The sequence below is a fragment of the Spinacia oleracea genome, chromosome 1 (genome assembly GCF_020520425.1).
Source record: "Spinacia oleracea cultivar Varoflay chromosome 1, BTI_SOV_V1, whole genome shotgun sequence".
NCBI lineage: Eukaryota > Viridiplantae > Streptophyta > Magnoliopsida > Caryophyllales > Amaranthaceae > Spinacia > Spinacia oleracea.
Genome location: NC_079487.1, coordinates 81,148,956 through 81,168,632, shown reverse-complemented (window position 1 = coordinate 81,168,632; position 19,677 = coordinate 81,148,956). Strand labels below are relative to the sequence as shown.

At 34.6% G+C, this 19,677-nt stretch overlaps 2 protein-coding genes across 2 annotated transcripts; one reads left to right on the top strand and one right to left on the bottom strand.

The window, feature by feature from the left end:
• Positions 1–1,097: 1,097 nt before the first annotated feature.
• Positions 1,098–2,989, bottom strand: LOC110795827 (protein ECERIFERUM 26-like). The gene is made up of 2 exons (XM_022000854.2): positions 2,565–2,989; positions 1,098–2,191 (listed from the first exon to the last, which is right to left on the bottom strand). Exons 1-2 carry the CDS (start codon positions 2,982–2,984, stop codon positions 1,259–1,261), a joined length of 1,353 nt encoding a protein of 450 aa, XP_021856546.2. The 5' UTR covers positions 2,985–2,989; the 3' UTR covers positions 1,098–1,258.
• Positions 2,990–5,427: 2,438 nt separating this feature from the next.
• LOC130465978 (uncharacterized) lies at positions 5,428–18,740 on the top strand. The gene is made up of 11 exons (XM_056834743.1): positions 5,428–5,643; positions 5,889–5,954; positions 6,815–6,917; positions 12,908–12,951; positions 13,063–13,626; positions 13,706–13,965; positions 15,789–15,919; positions 15,994–16,095; positions 16,189–16,287; positions 18,240–18,290; positions 18,376–18,740. Exons 4-7 carry the CDS (start codon positions 12,936–12,938, stop codon positions 15,825–15,827), a joined length of 879 nt encoding a protein of 292 aa, XP_056690721.1. The 5' UTR covers positions 5,428–5,643; positions 5,889–5,954; positions 6,815–6,917; positions 12,908–12,935; the 3' UTR covers positions 15,828–15,919; positions 15,994–16,095; positions 16,189–16,287; positions 18,240–18,290; positions 18,376–18,740.
• Positions 18,741–19,677: the final 937 nt, after the last annotated feature.

Genomic DNA, 19,677 nt, shown 5'->3' with positions numbered 1-19,677 from the left:
GATTACTAAGATCTTGTTAGATTGGTTTTGGTATGTATTTCAGAATATCAACTTTTAATAATTTTTTCATATATAGAACTGTACATTATTAATGGTTAAATAATACATTAGAGACCGTGCAAATAGTAAGTGTAAGAACTTTAAAGAACGAAGGTAATATAAAGTAGAACCTGGCCAACATAACTTGTGTCGGATGGTGTAGGTCTAATGCTCCCGCTATATATTCATAGGAGTTAGAATTGTTCTCCATAGAGTTTATAAAAATTAGGATTTCTAAGTTGTGAGTTTATGAAAAACTTTATTTCATGTTTTAATTTGTATGGAGTAGTATTAATTGGAGTCCAATACTCTACTACTATGGAGTATCAATTAAGGAAACTACTCTGTACGTAGTACTCTGTATCACACAATAAATAAATTGTCAATTAATTTATGCAAAAATAAATTGTCAATTAATTTATGCAAAAACAAATTGTCAAAACGTGTCAAGTAAATGGAGACGAATGGATTATATGGGAAAATAATATTTTCCACACAATCGTAAGCTTTACTTTAAAGATCGATTTTCTTGCACAATTTTGCTCTATATATAAGGAAATGTTATTGTTTTATTTCTTTTGTTTTAACTTTTTATTTTTTTACCACTAAAGTCAGGCTATTGTTGACATATGACTGAAGTTTTGGTCAGTTTCGTCTGTAAAAATGTAAAGCTAGTAACTTATGTTTCACCTCTGTTTCTAAGTGGCCTTTTCTCACTATGCGCGCGGAGTTACTGATCCCAGGGAAGTACATGCAAAGAAAAAACCCCACATTTACTAATAAATCAATCAAAAAATTCATAATATAGTGAGTGGAAAATTAAAAGAAAAATGATATAGATCGAAAAAATTTGATATTTTTGAGGATATTTTTAAAGATTTAAAGGTGAAACTTTAATTACTTGACATATAAATATATAGCGAAATAAGTTAAATGAAAGTGTGCTTTCTAAATGTGCTTACAACAATACCACAACCGTATCTTTTTTGAGCTTACTTCAATAGTAAACTTCATCCAAACACCATTATATTGTTGTAGTGTAGTGAGCGAATCCGAAAAGAAAGGAAGAACAACCGCTTTATTTAGACGTGTGAGATGACGAGTTTGGGATATCCATAGGCCACCATGTTAAAAATCATGCGAACAACAATTTTAGTTTGCATGTTTATGCTATTACATATATTGTCAACATAATCATATTACCAATTTAGTTAGTGGATTATGTTGCTCCCATTATAATAGTTGGAGAGAATCTAGAAAGAAGTTTATCTTCACACAACTTAATTGCTTCATTATTTGGAAGCGTGACCATTACTATTCTACTTAATTTCCCTTCACTGGGATGAGAAGGAAGCACCAATACTTTCCCTTTCTCCGCTATAGATGACTCGTTGTAATAACTGATTCTGATTGGTTCGTACCTGTCCATGAACACTGTCGAATAAGGGTCCACATTCTCCAGGTTCAAAAATACCAAATTACCCTTGTCGGACGAAGAAGGTGGCGGGAAATTATTGCAATTATCCAACCATTCAACTAAATCAATAATTCCCTCTTTGTTTACGTTTTTAATTGCCTCTCCTGTTAATTTCGTTGCTAATTGTGGATCATCCACTCCAATACCACCTCCGTTTACTTTTGTGTAAATCATGCAATTACCAAAATACCCTTTGTCCAACCCTAAAGTCTTCCTCATATCTAAGCCCATGGACATATCTACTAGCCCGTTTGTTGTCTCTCCTTTAACTCGACTAATGCAAACCCAAAGAATTCCAACAAGAGCGGCAAAGGGCGAAGGATCCGTCCCATTAGTTGGGCAATTCAAGTGGGCCAGTTTGATACAAGCTTGGACCATGTGGTCGGAAAATTCAAGCGCGACTGTTTTGGACTTTTGGGTTGTGGGTGAGCTTGGGATTGGGCTTTCTAGTATGCTTTTGTAATGATTGATCAAATGGTTATTGGGCTGTTGGTGGGATTTGTGAAAGCCCACTGATCTTTTGGGTAGAGGGTGAAAGAAGGGTGGAATAGAAATGTTTCCCCAAAGTACTCGGTCGGCCCAGGCCTTTATAAGTAGGGTTGCACTAAATGGGTCAGTTAGAAGATGCGAGCAACTCAAGCCTATTGCCATTCCACCTTCTTCAAATTCTGTCACCTGAATTAGGGGAAAAAAAGTTAATCAATGGTTAGAAAATTTTAATCTTCTAATACTTTGTATATTTTCGTTTTCATACAACTTAAAAATATAATTTACAATCAAATAGTTAATGGGTACTGTTTACTAGGGTCCGCTCATTATAACTGTCATTTATAATATTTAAGTTTCATAATTTGAAGTTCGTGTGATTTAGAAGGAGTCACGGACCTAAATTACTTGTGCCCATTAGCCCACAATGATCAGGTTGATAAAATTGGTAAATACTACTCTTTTGGGTTTCAATATTTTATTTTTAATTTTCTAAGAAATAAAAAGAAGTAGTTCAAATACAAGTATGAAAAAATCGAGTCATTAAAACTACATGACTTACCATAACATAAAAAGTTGCCCAAAAATAAGAAATATGATACATATCTTCCCAATGAATAAGCTTCTTTTCTTTCTCAGCATCAACATTTTGCAACCAAGTCTCAACACTCCCTTTAGCAATAGCTTCAACAATTCTAATTCCTGCATCATTACATTTAATAATCCATTTTTCATCATTGTTTCTTATTAATCTTCCTGTAATTACTGAAAAATACGACGTAACTTCCGCAAAAAGTATCCTAAGTTTTGTAGTTAATGTTCCAATTGGTAAAACTGTTGGAGTTTTATAGTAAAAAACCATTTTAAGATGATGATTTTCCATGAGAAGATCAAGGCTGGATAACTCTATTTTTTTACCAGGTTGTATTGGTATTGTGGATGGTAATAATTTTTTGCGATAAAATGTGAACTCTTTTTCCATATTGTTTTAATAATTATTAGTGTGTTAGAGTAAATTAATTGTTTTTTTTTGGAGTATTTATGGAGGTTTTTGAAGAAAATAACTCCATTTTTACAGGGGAATATCATTTGCATGATTATATAAACAATTCAAATTCTGTTTAAGGAGGTTTCTTGGTTGTTGTTTTATGTGTAGTGCTTAATAACATGCTACGAAGTAACTAATTAATTGACCATAGCCGCTACGAGTGCCAATGAGCATATATATTTGTGAATTACTCGTGAACAAGCTTGGCCAAAAGTCGTATATTAACTTAAAAAACAAATGAACAAATTTTTGAGCTCGTTGAGTAAATGAATCAAGCTCAAACAAATTCACACTCGACTCGTTAATTCGTAAACAACTCATTTAAGTTTGTTTGTAAGAGTATTATTCATGTGCGAGCCTAACTCATTTAAAATCCCACTTGGCTCGCAAAAGTATTCGGCATTTCAAATGAGAATGTCCGTAAACAAACGTCGAACTAACCAACCTCTTAGGAGGTAAAACTCAAATATATAAGAATTTCCAAAGCTCATTTAAGCTCGAACCCTTAAAGTCATGATCAAGCTAACTCGAACGGACATAAACTCCTTTATTGTTGAGATACATTGAGTATGCATATGGAATGTTTTCTTTCGAGGGCGTCAAAATCGCAGTCAGACATGTATTATGAAATACATGCCATGGGCTTGTTTGTAATTTCTCAGCCATTTTGAAATTGTTGAATAGTTAACCCCGTTTGCCAACTTGGATCCCATATAGAAAAATTGAGTACCATTTTAAAATATTTAGCACCATTTTTGTGATATTAATACCACTTTATAAAATTTAGTACAAAACGAGTACCATTTAAGGAAAATGAATTTCATTTAAAAAAAGTTTAGTACCATTTTTGTAATACCAATACCAATTTTGTAATACCAATACCAACTCAGCAATGTCAAATCACCACCCCGTTTTACAAATTTACAATTTCGTTATACATTTCCCCCCAAAAATATTTAACATTTACATTTACCTTTTTATTTTGGGTTGGCATGTTTTTGCAAATACATGTCAGGCGTGTATTTAGACTTCCTCTTTTCTTTTAGTCAATCAATTAGCATTTTTGACGTTTACTTGTCGTAGTAGGCTAGTAGCTATTACATTGCCAAATACTTGCAATTTCTATTATGTACAGAGTAGTATTTTGCCAAAGTTCCTCGGTCACAAATTACTCGCACCATTTTAACTTTTTGCACTATTCATATAATTCACTTTGACCATATTTTATTTCTAATATATGAAAGCAAATGTTAGTGTTGTTGGCTTCATCTTAATATACCCGTATATATTTTCAAAATATTAATATTTTATAGTTTTTCTAATATGTAATTAAATATTGATGATCAAAATTATATATTGACAAACGTATTCAGTCAAATTGGAACAAAGAATTTGGGACATAGGAAGTACTAAGTACTTCGTAATATATAGGAAGTATTACCTAAAATGCCAAATATTTTGATGTGCATATTCGTGCATATTCGTGTTTGTGAATTTTGATTAGAGGAATATATAGGAAGTATTATCTAAAATGCCAAATATTTTGATGTGCATATTCGTGCATATTCGTGTTTGTGAATTTTGATTAGAGGTTTAAAACATCTTCAACCCTAATGAAAAACTCTGATTTTTAAAAAAAGTCAATTAAACTTATGTAATGGATATGATATAGAAGCCCATGTTAAACTTCTACCTTTAAGTTCACTATAATCCCTCAATCCATAATGATAGTTTCGATTTCTATTTTTCACATTTATCAATATAACGTACATTTAATATCAATTATATACTCCGTATCTAATTATATATTAATAAAAATTGTAAAAATATTATATACATTCGATCTTAAAGTACTTATTGAGACGAATTAAGCAAAACCTCACATTTTTTTTGTGTGTTGGTAATTACATTTTCTTCAAGCGTGAATAATGTGAAATCCTGAATCGAGCATCATTGTGGAACAGAGGTGTATATTCTAAGAGAATTAATAATAACAAGGATACGTTGTAAAAAAATATCCAACCTTCACACTGTCCTCTAAAAATATTATCATCAATGATTAATTCAGGAATAATTCAAACATTGGGTGATATCTTTGACTACTAGAATTAGCATCTTTAACAACAAATTAATAACGACGAACTAAAATATCTGTCGTAAAAACTATTATTTTCTGCTTATTAACAAGAAGCATACTGTAGGTCGTTAATGAATAAGCCTAAAACTATAAACATATTGTTTTTTAATTCCAACGTCGTCGTTAATGCGTGCAGCAAAAAATAAAAATTAATAAAAATATAACTTGTCGTCGTTATTCCTACAAAATGGGAAGCGGGATTTGATAGCGGGTGATTTTCACCAAAAACTTAAAAAAACTCAGAAGATACCAAAACTCAAAAAACCTCAGAAAGATACCAAAACTCATAACCCTATTCGCAAGCGTCAATACCAAAACTCAGAAAAATCGGAGTATTTCTCCTTCTCAATCTCAATTCCTCCTAGAAATTGAATTGGTAAAACTGAATCTTCAATCCTTAACCAGATTTGACGATTATTGGATTCGAAGGTTGAAGAATTTTCTTGAATTCGATTGGTATGTTTTCCTTTTCTCTATTGTAGTATGTCTCCTTTTCCTTTTCAAAAATTCTGATTTTCAATTTTGGGTGAATGTTTTGGCCATGAAATCCCCTATTTCTAAATTTACGGTTTCTTGATTTTTGGTTTTGTTATGGTTGATGACAATTCAATTCAAATAACGTGATTTTTTTTGAATCGTATACTGTAATTTTCATTATCAGTTTGTTTGAGGATGATGATAATGTAAATTCAACTCTCCAGGTTACTCGTTTGGAATTTTGTTGCTCTTGTGTGCCTTCTGCCCGCGTGCCTTCTGGTTTGCTTCAGGTCAAAATTCTTGGCCTTTTACTATCCCAAAAGTAATTTTATCTGTCTAACTTTGAACTAATTTATCTGTCTTTAGTCTTTACCCGTATGATTATAGGCGAGTTGGTGTGAGTCTGTTATGTGTGTGTGTGTGCCTACGTTTATTTAGCTTTGTTGGTGAAGTCTTTGGAAATCGTGTTTGCCATGTCGTTGTCTTTGCACTCTAAATACAGTCAAAACTGGTTTACTACTCGATCATTAGGCCAATTGTGTTATTTGAGTGACCAGTTAAAAAAAAAACAACTGTGAATTGGTAATTTTTGTGTAAATGGTATCTTAAATTTTGTATTGAATTCTTCCTGCCTTAGTCTAAGACTCCTAGCCCTCTGCCCTCCTACGCTCAATTAACCAAGTAACAGCTTACCAGGTCCCAAGTACGCAACACTTGAGCCAGTTGTTGTTGTTGCTGCTTCTCTGTTTTTATGTTGAATAGTTTTTGTACATTGAATAGTTTTCAAATCTCGGTATTTATTTGCTTGAATTCGTTATATGGCTCATTAATCTGCCCAATCAGAACTTTGTACATAGATGTTTAGACTAGAGTTTCATCAAATTCAATTTGTTCAGGAGGTGTTGTGAGGGGAGGGAGGCATTTTATTGCTTGTTTCTATTATTCTATATGGTATTTTTTTTGTTGATTGTTGTGCAGTAAAACATTCATATAATTCTTGAATGATGAGAATGGGATACATGGTTTTGACAGTGATTATGAGATCTGGATAATGATTTTTTTTTAATTCTTGGCCTTTTACTATCCCTCTGACTATATTTTATATTTTTTCTGTATTAAGGTTTCTTGATCTTGTTCCTGATCTTGGTAGGTTGCTGTCTTTTCTGTGTTAAAAAGAACTCGTCGTTGTTCTGTTAGAAAGCTTAGCTGACCAAATTGGATCTCTAATTCTTGGAATAGAGAAGGCATTACTTGTAAGTGCCTTATTCAATTCATTCTAAGCTGGTCTTTTTGTAAGTGCCTTATTCAATTCATTTTAAGGATACTGTTGGATCATTCATGTGTTTCTCTACTTCTTTCTAAATGGAGATGTCTTTGCAATGTGTTCATTTATGTAGATTCTAGTAATAATGAATTAATTGCATTTTTGTCTCCTTAATTCTCAGCTTACCAGTGTCTTACAGTATTTCATATCACCATATTTCACAAAGTAAATGAAACTGCACCTGTAATGTCAGATAAATATGCTCAACATTGTAGTCCAAAACCATACATCAGTTGGTTTGCAAGGTTCTGTTCACACGCCATTCACTTATATATACCGACTAAGAAAACCAAAGGGTGTAAGCAAGGGTGACTTAAGTTGAACTATTAGCCGTAACTCCCAATAAAGACTACTCTTGAATCTTGATGCTTAATATATTTGTTAGATACATAGTACAAATGCCAAACCTTTCCATTATGTTGTTATTTCCTAAACTTATTAAGTCAAAAAATAGCAGATTACCCTATAATTAGAAAGCTAGAACCAATATATATGTCCTATAAGACGGAATCTGAATTAGAAAGCTTTATTTAGGCTAAGTGCATTATTGACTAACTAAAACTTAAGAACCTACATGTTTGATATTCCACTAACAGCCCACTAACACAACTAAACAAATAAACTGACTTCCTAATAACTTGCCACTACCTAATTGAATTAACAACAAATATTTATCCCTGAACTTTAGAAACTTTGAATAATAAAAAGAATAATAAAAATAAAAATATATGTCTAGATTAATGGTGCTTGAATTAACACTGGAGAACTAGGCAGGATCTACGCCTATTTCTCGAGATATGATTGTTGGGGTTTATGTGATTAGACCTTTGTGTATAAAAGAGCATAGAGCTTTTTTCTTTTATCTCCTTAAGAACTTATTATCTCCTTAAAAATCAATGTTTAATTCATTGTCGTGTCCTAATTCTAGTTTCTCTCAGTATTTATGTTCAGTGTTCTTTGATCGGTTTTAAGTTAAAAGTTTCTAAGTTGTTTCTTCTGTGTGTGAATAATGGGTAGTAGAGACTTGTGTGTTCTATAGTTTGTATTCTGGTGTCACTAATATTTTTTATGGCATTTGATATAGGTGTTTTATATAGATACTTATGGTTTATCCCCACTTAAGGTTTACTTAATTAGTATTTGGGTTCTTTTTTCTTCTTTGCAGCTGAGTTAGGTCCTTTATCTGTTTTCCTTCTTTTTTGTTTTCACTTTGGGAAAATGACTCCTAGTAAGGATTGGATGGCGATCGAAGATTACGTTAATGACCCATCATTTGAAGTGGGAGTTAATAGTTTTTTAGACTATGCATTTCAAAAGTTGGGAACCGATAATATTCGTTGTCCTTGTTGCGTATGTGTGAATGGTGAGTTTGGGGACCGAGAAAAAGTGAGACAACATCTTCTAGTTTATGGAGTAGTCAAAAGGTACACCTTTTGGTTTCATCACGGAAAAAAGGTTGGAGCAAGAGCCTCAACTTATGTGTGATGGGGATGATGATGGGGATGATGATGGGGATGATAATATCGCGGAAGAAAATGGAAACGAGTTAGATGAAATGCTTGGTATTATTCGGGATTTATATCCCGAGTGCAATAATGTTGGTTCTTCCTCGAATGATAGTAATCTTGAGGAACCAAATGCAGATGCCAAAAGGTTTTATAACTTGTTGAAGGATTCTCAAGATCCGGTTTATGAAGGTTGCAAGAGTTCTAGAATGTCTGCCCTCTTAAAACTTCTTCATATTAAGACTTTGGGTCGTTGGACCAACGAATCATTTACCATGCTCTTAGATTTCTTAAAGGAGGATCTTCTTCCCAAGGGATCAAATTTGCCAAAGTCTTATAATAAGTCTAAGAAGGTAATGAAAGACCTTGGTTTGTCATATCAAAAAATTGATGCATGTGTCAATGATTGCATGCTTTATTGGAAGGAGAATGAGAAGTTGAATACCTGTGACATATGTGGTGCATCAAGATGGAAGAGTAACAAACACAATGGGGAAGAGAAGTGTAAATCGAATGGTAAGAGAATACCTCAGAAGACACTACGATACTTTCCATTAAAATCGAGGTTGCAAAGACTATTTATGTGCTCCAAGACTGCTTCTTTGATGACATGGCATCATGGGAAAAAGAAGAAAGATGGTACAATGAGACATCCAGTTGACGGAACGGCTTGGGAGTCATTTGACACAGAGCATCCTAATTTTGCATCAGACCCTCGAAATGTCAGGCTCGGGCTTGCTAGTGATGGTTTTCAACCCTTTGCAAATTCAAAAACATCATAAAGTATATGGCCTGTTATCCTTATTCCGTATAATGTGCCTCCCGAACTTTGTATGAAGCAGTCTAATATGATTTTGTCAATGCTTATTCCGGGTCCTAAAGGTCCTGGTGATGCAATTGACGTATATTTGCAGCCTCTAATTGAGGAATTGAAAGATCTGTGGGAAGTTGGTGTGGAGACCTTTGATGCAGCAACGCAACGTCATTTTCAGCTACGTGCAGCTTTAATGTGGACCATTAATGATTTTCCAGCCTATGCGATGTTATCTGGTTGGAGCACTAAGGGGTATCTAGCATGCCCTTGTTGTCTTAGGGATACTCGGTCAATGAGGCTACCTCACGGAGGTAAGGAATGCTATATGCGTCATCGCTGCTATTTGCCAATGAATCATAGATGGAGAAAGGATAAGAAATTATTTGATGGAACAGTCGAGCGTGAAGGACCTCCACAACCTTCTTCAATAGATGATATTCTTAATGAACTTAAGGATCTCGAGAACATTATATTGTCTAAGGATCCAAGTGTGAAGACAAAAATATCTCATGAAGTTAGGGGGGACAATGGGAATAAGAAAAGTATTTTCTTTGAACTTCCATACTGGAAGACTAATCTCTTACGACACAATTTAGACGTGATGCACATTGAGAAGAACATATGTGATAGTGTTCTTGGGACAATAATGAATATTCAAGGGAAGACAAAAGACACTTTAAAATCACGTCATGACTTGAAAGATTTGGGGTTGCGGCCTACATTGCACCCTATCAAAGTAGGGGACAAATGGAAGATGCCTCCAGCTCCATATTCCTCCTCCGAAAAACAAACATTCTGTAACTTTTTGAAAGAGCTAAAAGTCCCTGATGGTTTTTCATCAAATATATCTTATTGTGTAAACTCGAAGGAAGCTAAGATTTCGGGTTTGAAGAGCCACGATTGTCATGTAATACTTGAGCATCTTCTTCCTTTAGCAATACGTGGTCTTCTCACTCCACTTGTACGTGAAGCATTAATTGAGTTGTCATTGTTCTTTACTTTATTATGTGCGAAAGTACTTAATGTGGATGATTTGAAGCAACTAGAGTCCCAAATTCCTATAACTCTGCAAATTGGAGAAGGTTTTTCCTCCTTCCTTCTTTGATGTGATGATGCATTTACCTATCCACTTAGCTAACGAAGCTATAATGGGAGGGCCAGTTCAGTTCAGATGGATGTATCCAACAGAACAATACATGTATAAGCTGAAGTCTTACATAAGGAATAGGGCTCATCCGGAGGCTTCGATTGCGGAGGGCTATGTAGCAGAAGAGTGCATGAATCGTTGTTCTAGGTATATGCAGAGTATAGAGACCCGATTTAATCGACTTGATCGAAATTATGAAAATAGCCAAGGTCATGATGATACCCTGCCTATTTTTAGTCATTCTGGTCGAAGCCTAGGGGCTGCAAGTGTTAGAGATCTTGAGAAGGGGGAATTGGATGACGCTCACATTTATATTTTGAAGAATTGTGATGAGGTTCAGCTTTTTCTTAGGTAAGAGAACGAGTTTTATTAAGTTAATTTCACTTTTCTTAATAACTTCCTTTTCTTTTTTTTATAAAGTTTGTCACTTCAAATGAATTTTTATTAATATTATTCACAGAGAGTATTCTGAAATACAAGCATTGACGAATCCTGGAATCTCTGAAGAGGAATGGTGCAAAAACTTTAAAAGTTGGTTCAAGATGGAAGTAAGTACTGAACTGTACAAGAACTGAACTATTCTGATCTGATCAGAACTTTTTAGAACAGAACAGAACAGTTCTGATTAGTCTTGATCTGATTAGAACAGAACTGATAAGTTCTGAACGAACAGAACTGAACTAATCAAGAACTGAACTGTTCTGATCTGATCAGAACTGTTCAGAACAGAACAGAACAGTTCTGATTAGTTCTGATCTGATCAGAACAGAACTGATAAGTTCTGAACGAACAGAACTGAACTAATCAAGAACTGAACTGTTCTGTTCTGATCAGAACTGTTCAAAACAGAACAGAACAGTTCTGATTAGTCCTGATCTGATTAGAACAGAACTGATCAGTTCTGAACGAACAGAATTGAACTAATCAAGAACTGAATTGTTCTGATCTGATCAGAACTGTTCAGAACAGAACATAACAGTTCTGATTAGTTCTGATATGATCAAAACAGAACTGATAAGTTATGAACGAACAGAACTGAACTAATCAAGAACTGAACTGTTCTGATCTGATCAGAACTGTTCAGAACAGAACAGGACAGTTCTGATTAGTTGTGATCTGATTAGAACAGAACTGATCAGTTCTGAACGAACAAAACTGAACTGTCTTTATAAATTAATAAATTAATTCTTAAATATTTCTTTTTGGTAGGTTGCGCGGTTATATGAGAATAATAAAAGCATGGAAATGGAAAATTTGCTTGCATTATCACGTGGGCCAACACGATATGTTACTTCTTTTACCGGTTATATTGTTAATGGATATAGGTTTCACATAGAAAGTCGTGAAATGTCTTTGAGTACACAAAACAGTGGGGTGGTTGTTATAGGAAACACAGGGGATGGAGATGAGAACATTGATTATTATGGAGTAGTAACAGATATAATAGAGATCCAGTATCTTGGGCGAAACCGAGTTGTGTTATTCCGTTGCAAATGGTGGGATGTTTATGATAAGGTAAAGGGAGTAAAAGTTGATGAATATGGAGTTGTTAGTGTTAATTGCAATAAGCAATTAAAAACTAATGAACCATTTATTTTGGCTAGTCAAGCCACACAAGCTTTTTATGCCGTTGACAACCTAAATAAGGGTTGGAAGCTCGTTTCAAAGACTCAACCGCGCAACTATGATGAAATTGATGATAATGAGGAAGGTGATGCGTATCAGCACGGTGAATTATTCAAACCTACATACGTACCATCCTCTTTGACAAGCGCTAGTGCTGAAGTTTGTAGAAGTAGGGATGGCGTGGATCCAATTTTTGTGACCGATGATATAATAAGTGGAGAGCAAGGATCCATGAAGAGGCTAAGAACAGAATAGTGCAATTACTTATTTTTTTCTTTAAAGATTTTCTTTTAGGATTTTCTTTTATAATAGTGCAATTATTAATTTTTTCTTTTAGGATTTTCTTATAGGATTTATTTTAAACTTTTTCTTTAATTCTTATTTTTTTGATTTCATAGTTTCCGATTTTTTTGACATTTAAGATTGGCTACTACTTTGTTCAACTGGTTGTTGTTATTATGGCTCTTATTGCTATATTTATTGTTACTTTGATGCTCATTTCTAAATAGTCATGTTTTTTGCTTGGTGGTACTTACTGCATTCTGATTTTCCTTGGTACCTTGCTCCATTTGCACATTTGATATGATATTTCAAATGTTAGAGGTTTGTATAATATCATAACTGAGGTTTTCTAGTTTGGTTACATAGTTGTTTTCAGCAAAGTATAGTTAAGAAGGGACAACAATTCATGCTCACACAACTGTAATGCATGCTCACATTGATATACCTTTAGATCATTTCTCCATGTTCTTTTCTTTTTTTTAATGTGTGTTGTGAGTGCTGTTCGTACAGACTTGCACTTTCTGATATTCTTCCTGTTCATGCAGAGTGATATTCTTCCTGTTCGTGCACATAATGCAGAATGTTAGCGGTAAGATACTCGATTAGTCATTTCCTTTATACATTACTAGGTTTATTTATCATTCTATTGAGATAATAAATATTGTTTATGAATACTTGAAATTGTATTCACTTATTGCAGGGAAAATGGTTCGTTCAAAGGAGGAAGTAGTTCGTCTAAATGAGAAAACGATTCAGCCAACACATAAAGCTTCTTTGCCGGGATCTAAAAGGAGCTATGTACCACCTCAATTGTTGGCTAGGGGACGTGGACAAAGGTTAGCAGATATGTATACTTTCAAAAGACAAGCTACAACCACTTCTTTAGTAGGAATTGGAGTTGGGACTAAATCGTCCACTGCAGTAGGCAGTCAGGTATTAAAGCCCATTCAAGGTCAAAAGAATAATTCCAAAGGGCTTCATACTGGGGATGATTCTGATGTTAACGTAGATGGAGCTTCCTTCGATCCATTATTTACTTACCCCTCTGCCACAAGTAATAACGTAGAAGACTGGCAGTTATCACCTGAGCCAGTTCATGAGGAAAACATGGATGATGAGCTTTCATCAGAAGATGAGGATATGCACATTCAAAATGGAAACGAGAACTTTGATAACCATGATAACGAGGCTTGTGAAGACAGAATTGAAAAGGAACATGTCAATGAGATAGAGATATCTCAAACAATTCAAGAAGATGTGAACGGTAATGGTTTATCTTTTTAAAATTTCCTTGATTATCCTATATACTTAATACTTTTATTGATTATTTGTTTTTGTTGAAGGTGTTGGCTCTTCTTCCACTGTGAAGAACGTGAATCAGAAAAAGAGGGGAAGAAACAAATGCAAGGAAATTGCCAAGCTTAAACCCGATGAGAAGTTGGAAATTACATTCTACAACAATAGAGCTGTTGGAACGAATCATAAAGTATTTGCACGGCATTTGGGGATTATAGTGCGAGATACAAACATTTGCCCGGTGAGAGTGCGCAAATGGGATGATATTGGAGATAAAGAAAAGGAACACATGTGGAGTGCCGTCACGGTAAGAATGTAATTAGACATGTAACTTTCAGTTTGGACCTGCTTATAAATCATGTGAATTACTGTTCTTAACTTGTTGGCCTAGAGTGGTGTCAAATCTTTTGTTAGCGACTGAGAGTATTTATATCACTTGTCCTATTTGGATAGTTGTGTCACTGCTGGTTATTCTGAACCTTTCTATTCTGTTACTCATCCATTCATAGACCTAGAGATACCAAAAATTCATTTAGTTACAGTTAGCCTGTCAAAGTTTCTAAACATTTGAATAAATTTTATAATTTTTCAGTTACAGTACTTGTTGAAGGACATTTGTTACTGGATATGACTTGTAGTTTTCTAGATCTTACTCTATGACTTCGGCGTTGCTTTGTGCTTATTTTTGGTGGACAAAAAGATATGGTACAAAGAATTTTCTTGTATTTAAAGCAGGTTCAAAAGCCTTTGCGACTGGTGAACTAGTCATGGTTAGTTGGATATTTTTTGACATAAACTACCTACTCCGTATTAGATATGCACTTGGGGAAACAACTACCTTTTCTTTTTGTTTTATTTTTCCCAAAAAACTAACCTAAAAACTCAGAAACTTTGAGTAGTATGCATGAACCTTAAATACGAAACCCTAATTCTAGCAATTAGGTAAATCTAAAATACGTCTAAACCCTCTCTCTCTGTTCTGTTTTTTCACCTATCTGAGTTAATGGCGTTAAGGTTCTTGTGTTTTCACTAGTTCTCTCTTCTCTCTTTCTGTTCTGTTTTTTCACCTATCTGAGTCACTGGCGTTAAGGTTCTTGTCTTTAATAAGTAAGACCTCCTTTTTCATTCTGATCTTTACTCCATGCCATCAAAGTCACCAAACTCCCCCTCCTGTCTACCTCCACCCAACTAGCAGTTCTTTCTCTCGAATATTCCCCTAAGCTTTCTCACTTCCTCAGCTAAATAACATATGTAAAGAGGCTACACTTGTACTAATTTTCAATATAGTGAAGCCTGGTACTTCTACAATAGTATTTTTTTCAAATGTGTTTAAACTGATTATCTGTTTTTTTGTGCCTTATGTACCCATAAATAACAAAAATGCTAATAACAAAGTTGATCTGAAGTTTTACTTGAATAGCCAGTACCTCACCTTTCCCCTTGCATGTCTATGTTTTCGTTGTTTATTCTTGCACTCCCCACGTGTGCCCAGTAGTACCCTAGGCTACCTGTTTGTCGGGAGTAACACTGCTAATGCAATGATGTCTGACGGGAAGATTGACACTTTGGTACATTAGAGAATTGAGAGAGGTGTGTGTTGTCTGTGAAGAAACAATATTAGCTCAGAGCTTTTAATTAGACTGTTTATTCAAGCCAAAAGTCATGCGGGTTTGAATTTGGAAGTCCAATTCTGAACCCAATGCAAATGTAGACAAATATTAATCTTCTTCCTAATTAGCTTCTACGCAAATCACATTATACCAAGCTAACAACCTACTTCTGTATACTCGACCTATTACTCTGGTGATGTGGAATAAGCTAACTGACTAAGTTTCTGTGGAAGCTGCCTGTGATGAACTGAGTGCAGTGACTTAACAGTTATCAGAGATTGTTATTTCAAATGGTTTATACTTTATACTGCACTGAACTTATTTTTGCTAAACTAACTTAATTTCTGATAAATTAGAGCTTATTTTTCGTGAAAGGTTTTGCATTCCACAAATATGAACACACCAACTGATTCAGGTTTTGGAGGTTTTGCAGATTTGGATACAGATTGCACAAATTTCTTCTTCTTGTTCTTTTGTTTCTTTACTGATGATGATGATGATGAAACTTCTTTTACATTAGGATGTCTTCACTAATGAAATAAAAAGGGAATCACCTTAGAAGCTGCATACAAAGGTGAGCCACCTAGTGGACTTGACGATAAGGATTGGAAGTGGCTTATAAAGGAGGTTTATTCTGACGAAAAGTTTAAGGTAAATTCACTTAACTACATGATATGCTTTTTTTCTTATATATGCAATGATGATAATACTTAAATAAATTACAGGAAAGGAGTGCAAGGAACTTTGAAAATAGGCGCAGTTATGCAAAAGAGCTAATGCATCGAATAGGGAGCAAGCCTACTAGACAAATCATTTAGGATGAATTGGTGAGAAAGATAATTAAAGTATTATTTTGTGTTTTTTGAGATATATGTGGATAAAGTATATTTGACTATTGGTGCTTTGTTATTTTGTGGAAGGGAGCGAATAAGGGGAAAAAACCAACTTTGGTAGATGTATTCCACGCAACTCGCAAGAAAGGCACTAACCTCCCAAATGCAGAAACGACACAAAAATACGTATGTCTTTTCTCACCTATGTTAGGTTTATGGTGAAATAAACTACGTTTTCACTAGAATAAACTTTGCAAACTGCTAATAGTTAGATATAATGTGATTATTGATTTCCAAGCTTTGCAAACTGCTAATAGTTAGATATATTGCGTAGACTGGTTAGTGGATTACATGCTACAACATTATAACTGAAAATTTTGTATCAAAATAGCATGAGCTAAATGGAATGAGTAGTTATGAAAGCCTTAAGCTATATATTCACTGGCGATGCTTTAAAGGTATTCCTGATCAATATTGAATGTGGTTTACATAAAACTGTTATTATAGTGGGTTAGCAATCATTTATATACTATTGTTGGAGTATAATATTGAATAAGGTACTGTATTTCTTGAAGAGAATTGTAATTATCTAACAATGCTGCCTTCTACCAATTCTTTTTCCTTCACTTCCAAAAGATTGTTGTTTTCTTCAAATTCACTACTCTTCATATTCAGCTCCTCTCGAAGAGTAGACACTTCACTGGTTACTTTTTGCAAACAACACTTCTCCTCATCCAATTCCCCCAGTAGATTCTGCAATAGACCCCTCTTCAATGATAGATCAAGCTCAAATTCCTTATTCAGAGCCTCTGCAACTCTAAGCTTTCCTCTTTCACTTTCTATTTCTAGTTGGGCACTTTTGAGACTACTCATGTAAGACACAATTGTTTCATGTTGATCATCTAGTTTCAGCTGTTGCTTCTCAAGAACCAACTCTTGTTCCTCCATTTTCTGTTTTGAGGTAACCCATGACTTTTGGGATGAGACCAACTCAGATCTCACATCAGCAAGAAGCCTTATAACTCTCCGAAAATCTTTCATAGTTTCCTTGCTCTCATCTACGTGCTTGGATGCCTCCTCACCAAGCTTTTTGAGGTCTTCCTGTGCTTGCAACCACTCCATTGTCTGTTTCTCCAACTTGGTCTCCGCAGCCTTTAACTTCTCTCCTTCAAGCTGTTGCGTACATAACAATTCTTCCATCTCTTGTTGTTTTCCGTGAAGGACATTTCCGAGTTCCTGAATTTCAATATCTTGCTTTTTCACAACGTCGTTGGCTTCGTCCAAGAGCTGAGCTTTGGATATAAGCTGCATTGCATTCTTGGCAGCTTCTTCATTCTTTCGTGTTGCCCGGTAAATTTTTGTTTTGTTATACAACGAGACAACTTATAAGAACAGGTTGGTAAATAATGACCCTAAATTTTGTCACTCATACTCATCAAAAGTAATGAACTAAATTAAAAGAACCTGGCATTGTAATGCTTAGTCTTTTCTGGATACCCTATTAGGTTTGCAGGATACCAACTTCACAGAAAGCACATAATCAAAGGTCATAGACTCATAGAGTAACCTAGAGCACAAGCCTCCATCCTCCTACAAACCTACACCTATATCGAGCCCCAATAAAAGGCAGGTATATAAGAGGCTTATGATAGGGTGACACAACTTTGGGAATCACCAGTGGTCTAGTGAGTCACCAGACTCGCCACCACTCGAAGGGGAGAGGACTAAAGGGTGAGTGTTTCGATTCCCATAGAACTGCAAGAACTTAGAAAATACACCCGAGCTGAAACAAGGCAGCCGAACATATCAGACCAAGCCAAACCAACACTCAAAATTCAAATTACCCTATACTTTGCTTGTTAACAATCTGAATATAATACAGCAAACTGCAGCCGGCTTTTCCATGAATATGTGATTTCTTGAAGTTTCTTTTCCATGTTTTTTACAGCTTTTGAATGAAAATATACGAATTAGAAAAAGTGAGAGGTGCCCTGTTGGGGTGCGGGATTTGTTGGATATGTCAAAACAAAATATTGTTGGATCTTGAAATTTAACTAGTAGATTAGAACTTTGACAATTGGCCTTTAATTAGAGCCACCCGTGTATGATACTAATTGAGATGGTTACATGTGTTGTAGGAGGAAATTCAGAAAATAATGGAAGAAGAACCAACACTTTCCCATGTACAGGTACTTTTTCTTCATTTATATGTTTTTTGGTTTTATTTTTACTTTCCCATGCCATGATATTTAACTTTTTTGATTCTTTATATAGGTAGCACAAAAGGTGTTTAAGTCGAAGTCTCGTGATCGGTTTTGGGTTTTGGAGGAGGAATAACACTTAAAGAATTATCAAGACCACAACCTAGTAGGGTGGAACTTCAATCTAAGTTGAATGAGGCAAACAAACAAAATCATGTTCTTACCAATCGCGTGGATACGGTACAAGAAGAAAACAATGCACTTAAGAGTCGCATGAGTTCAGTTGAAGAAGAGCTTAATGCATTTAAAGAAGTGTTCTTACAACGCTTTTCAAAAGATGGCACTCCAAGACAGAATACTTCAACTAGTTAGATTTTTATTTTGTTCTTTTAGATTGAACAAGAATACTTATCTTTTAGCTTTTTTAGAATTTAAAGACAAGGGATGTGATTTTTGATTTAACATAACTTGAAATTCTATTGTCAAAAATATTTTGAGTAATGAAATTTTAATTTGTTTAATTGATTTATAGTTATTTATATTGTTGGATAGGGAAAATGTAGGTGCTTTGAAAAGCGCAAATAGTATTATTATGATTGCAATATTAACGACAGAATAGTTGGTCGTTATTGCCAAAATTCAAATTTTTGGCCCGTTGGAAAGGACATTTTACAAGGGATATGTTGGTTGTTATTGTTTAATTGATCATAGTGAATAAGCATTTAACGACGAAATACAGTTTCGTTGTTAAGCATTAACGACGGATTATTGTTTCGTCGTTAACTTTTAACGATGAAGTTCTAACTTCGTCGTTAATTTTTAACGACGAATTATGATTTCATCGTTAAAAGTTAACGACGAAACAATAATCTGTCGTTAATTGTTAACGACGAACCGATAATCCGTCGTTAATACTTAACGACGAAACAGTAATTCGTCGTTAAGAAAGATTAATTATTAACGACGAACATCGTCGTTAAAGCCAATAACGACGGAACCTGTTACAACGAACATCATGGCCGTCGTTAAAGGTTTTAACGACGAAAATTAAGGCTTTTAACGACGAAATTGTTCGTCGTTAAATGTCATTTTTCTAGTAGTGTTTCCAAAACAGTACATTCTATCTAAAACCTTAGTAGCAGGTAACTTTTTTCCATAACGGTGCGGGGGTGGTAGAGGAGGAGAGAGTCTGCCATGGGAGAAGGAGAGAGAAAGAAAAGGTGGTTTATCAACAAGTCAAATACTGTTTGGGAAGATATCCTTCAAAGTTTGGATTAATCCCGAACTAATAAAAAATAATACTATTTTTGGAAGATAAGACAAATGTTAGATTACTTTTTAAAGCAGCAGCAGCAACAGCAACAACAACAACAAC